The 4112-nt window shown below is 45.3% G+C and overlaps 1 protein-coding gene across 1 annotated transcript in view; it reads right to left on the reverse strand.

Moving 5' to 3' along the window:
• The window catches only part of BAALC (brain and acute leukemia, cytoplasmic), a 22423-nt gene extending 18581 nt beyond the window's left edge, over positions 1–3842 (reverse strand). The window contains exon 1 of the mRNA XM_015428212.1: positions 3609–3842. Within this exon, the coding sequence (XP_015283698.1) occupies positions 3609–3777 (169 nt within the window). The 5' untranslated portion in view covers positions 3778–3842. The remainder of the gene's footprint in view (positions 1–3608) is intronic.
• Positions 3843–4112: the final 270 nt, after the last annotated feature.

Consider the following 4112-nt stretch of genomic DNA (forward strand, 5'->3'; position numbering starts at 1 on the left):
CTAAATGTTATGGGTTTACTCAATCAGTAATCAATTATGTTACTGCAAAAAAGCCCTGTTCATACAAGGAGGTGTTATCTTTACCAGAGGAGGAAAGGAAGCCTTGGTTAGAAGCCATGCAAGTAGAATACAATGCCTTAATAGACAATGAAGTCTTTACCTGGGTGCAAAAGCCTTCTATCTCAAATGTGGTTGGTTGCAGGTGGCTGTTTAAGCTAAAAACATTACAGGATGGGTCTTTGCAACATAAGGCACACTGAGTAACACAAGGTTATTCTCAGGTCTATGGTCTAGACTATGATTCAGTTTTTTCTCCCACGGTGTGCAGTGAATCTTTTAAGGTTGCACTGTGTCAAGCAGGAATTCAGAAAAAGCTAATACAGCACGTTGATGTTGGTACTGCATTTCTACATGCTACTCTAGAGGAGACCATTTATATGAAACAAGTTCCAGGTTTCGAACATACTGACAAAGGTTTGGTGCTCAAATTTAATAGGGCTTTATATGGGCCGAAACAATCCAGCTGGAAATGGTTCCTATATATATCTTCTTTGCAGAAATATGGGTTCAAGCAAAGTGTAGCGGATCCTTGCATATTTACAAGGCGTGTGTTGACATCAGATGTCACAATTATTATTTTTGTAGATGACATTCTGGTTATCCATGACACTGCTGCACAGTTACAATGGTTTGAAAGTGTGGCCCAAAGTATTTACAAGATTAAATATCTTGGTCTAATAAGTAACTATCTGGGTGTGACAGTGACACAAGGTTCTGACGGGTGTTACCAGCTAAGTCAAAAGGATAAAATTGTTAAACTATTACTTGAATTTGATATGGCAGATGCTAAGATGGTTTCTACTCCCATGAGCACCAGTTATCTAAAGGAACCTAATGATGATCTATGGTGTGATGTAACCAGGTACCAATCTTTAGTAGGATCACTTTTATATCTAGCCACATGGACTAGACCTGACATCTGTTACACGGTTCATTTACTTTGCCAGAGGATGCACTGTCCTTACCAACGAGACTGGACAGCTGCAAACAGAGTTCTCAGATATCTCAAAGGTACTTTGGAATGCAGTCTAAGTTTAAGGGTGTCGGGTCAACTGAATTTACATGCTTATTGTGACACCAGCTGGGCTGATCGTCCAGGGGCAAAGTCCACAACAGGAATGGTGGTTATGTTGAATGATGCTGTGGTAGTGCATAAATCTTTAAACCAAACAATCATAGCCACTAGTACTTGTGAAGCAGAGTATGCTGCCATACATGACGCCATTATACAATTTGAATGGATGTATCAATTATTGAAAGATTTGAAAGTAAACTGTAATCTTCCAATTCAGGTTTCCTGTGACAACTCTGCTGCCCTGAGCTTGACTGAAGACTGTGGTGCAAGAGCCAGGAGCAAGCACATCTTAATTCGTTATCAAACTATTAAAACAAATGTTGCAGATGATTTTGTACAAATTGTTAAATGTGCTTCTGATTGTAATCTTTCTGATGTATTGACCAAATGTATGTACTCTGACCAGTTTAGCTACTTCAGAGTAGGTTTGGGTGTAACTCTTGCTCCCTAGGAGGCTTATTAAGATATGGTTCAAAATGTCAAAGGTAGCAAGCAGTGACTGTAGATGAGTTTGATCTGACTGTCAAACCTAGCTATCAGGCTAGCAATCATGTAACTACAGACAGGTGCTTCTACCAGGTGTTGCTCTTTCAGGTCTTGTTAGAGATTACATCACCTTGTTAGGGATTGGCTAGAGTTCAGCATAATAGCTGTCTGCTTAGTTAGCTATAGGGGACTTAGTTCTCAGAGACTAAGGCACGGCATGCTGTTCAATGGCCTGGTAAATATCTGTATATATTCACCTTTATAAACTCTCTGTGCACCTTCATATCTGGTCAGTCTCCTGCTTCTTTTCATAACCCAATAAAAACATGCTTGAAAGCTTTTAAATATGGTAGAAACGAAAGCATATTTTAAAAACTAATGCAAACAGACAGGAAAGTTTCAGACTCACGGAGACTACTAGTCTAATATATAATGGCTATCTTTGGAATTTCTACTGACATTGTTGAATGTTGCCAAAAAAGTGATGCGTATAATTTAATTCTCATGGGACATTTCCATGCTGGTGTTTTGGTTTGGCTTGGCTGCTAATATCAAGTGGGTTATTTTCTCCCTTCCACATAGCGCCATGGTACATCCATGCACCTTCTGGCTTTGCTTGGGCTTTGCTGAATACTGATAAAACCTGCTTTAATATGATGTTTTTCTAAAGACCACAGCAAAGCCAGGGCAGATGCTGTGTGGATGGGAAAGTGCAGATCACTCCTGGCCCCACCCACATCAATGACATTTTCCCCCCCTCCCCTGGCCACCACTGTCCCCTGTGCTGGGGTGGGGGCTTTTTCTCTTAATCAGTAATTGACATCTTGCTGTAGCATTATTACAGCAATATGTTTATTACTGGGGGGTGGGAATCCCTGCAGCTGCAACAGCAAGAAAACCTCAGAAAATCATTGTCATGTGGAAGTAATAATGATGTATTTTATTTTACTTAAATATACATGGGCATATGAGCTGATAATAAACTAAAAATAGTAAGTTTAAGCAAAAAGTTGTATAAGAAAAATAAGGGATGGTTTTAACCAGCCAAAGATAATTCCTGTTAATTACATTTGTATGTGCTTAATTGTCTCCCTCTGCAGTCAACAGGATTTAAAAATGCTTTAACTCTGATTAGATCCTGACTATTGTTTACAAAAGAACCAGTGGTGCCTAAAATACTGCAGGGACAACCTACAAAGAATCTGCATTCATACATCACTCCCAAATGCTCATTAAACAGGTTTGTTGGCACAATGCGGATCACACCTTCTTCAATGTGCGCACATGGTTTCCTCCCTCATCCCACCCCCTTCATCTTCACATACACAAAAAAAAGGGCCACATACTGATTAGCATCCCCAGGAAATAAGAATGGACCAGAAGTCAATCTGAGATTTTAACTAACGGAGCCACCACTTGACTTATAAACACAGATAAAGACACCAGGTGTGTGTGGGGGGGTTCCCTCTTCAGCAATGCAAAGGAACTTTTTAAAGCCATGGCACATAGTCCACCCACAACTTTATTATTCTTAAGTTCCTAAGATATTTCCTCCAGAACGGATGCGTCTCTACCCTTCACCAACCTGCTACCTGGGCTCGTATAGCCAATAATATGGATTCCACGCAGCTTGGAGAAAGGTTTTGGTTTGGGGAACCGGATGAAAAAGAGAAAATGTTGATGACAGTCTCCACCCTCCCCCCCTCCGGTCCCTCAAGCCTTGGGGCACCTCGAAGACTAACAGATGGGCCGGAGTTTGTGCGGACCGAGACGCATTTCTTCAGCAGGGGCTCCCTCGAGCTCATCCCGGCAACGCAGCCCCTTCCCGATGTTTCTTCTGCCCCCAATTCATCCCTCCGGGCCCTCCCCTCCTTTCCCCGCCGAGAGTGGCCCTCCGCCAACCGCAGCGCCCCCTGGCACGACGCGGCCCGCGAGCCACCTCCGCCGCCCTCCCCTCCCCTTCTCTCGCCACAGCCCTCCTCCTCACCCGTTTCTCTCAGGCCAGCCTCGGCGTTGCCGCTCTCCGGGCCGCCGTTGGGAAGCGGCTGCTGGGGCTCAGCGTCGGTGTTGGTGAGCCAAGTGGACTCGGTCTCCCGAGTCCAGCTCTCGTAGTAGCGCGGCTCGATGGCATCTGCGCGGCTCCCGCCGCAGCCCATCGTCCGATACCTCTTTTAGGGCCAGCACCGCGGGGAGCGGCACGACAAGAGCGGCATCCCTGCCTGCCGCCTCACGCAGCCTCTGGCTAGGCGCGGGCCAGGCGGCCCCCCCCCCCCCTCCCTTGCTTTCCCGCCTCCTCCAGCCGACGATCCTCTCCTCGCCCCTCTCCCCGCAGTCTTTTTCACCGCCTTTTGTCTCCGCCCTCGCTCGCGTTCCCACCCCCCTCCTGCTCCCTCTCGCTTTTCAAGCCCTTCCCTGCGTTTGCCCCCCCCCTCTCTCTCTTTTTTAAAAAAATCATTATTATTCTCCCCTTTCATTCTTCGCTCAGCCGTCA

This window comes from Gekko japonicus, unplaced genomic scaffold, assembly GCF_001447785.1.
Source record: "Gekko japonicus isolate JY-2015 unplaced genomic scaffold, Gekko_japonicus_V1.1 scaffold555, whole genome shotgun sequence".
Classification (NCBI taxonomy): domain Eukaryota; kingdom Metazoa; phylum Chordata; class Lepidosauria; order Squamata; family Gekkonidae; genus Gekko; species Gekko japonicus.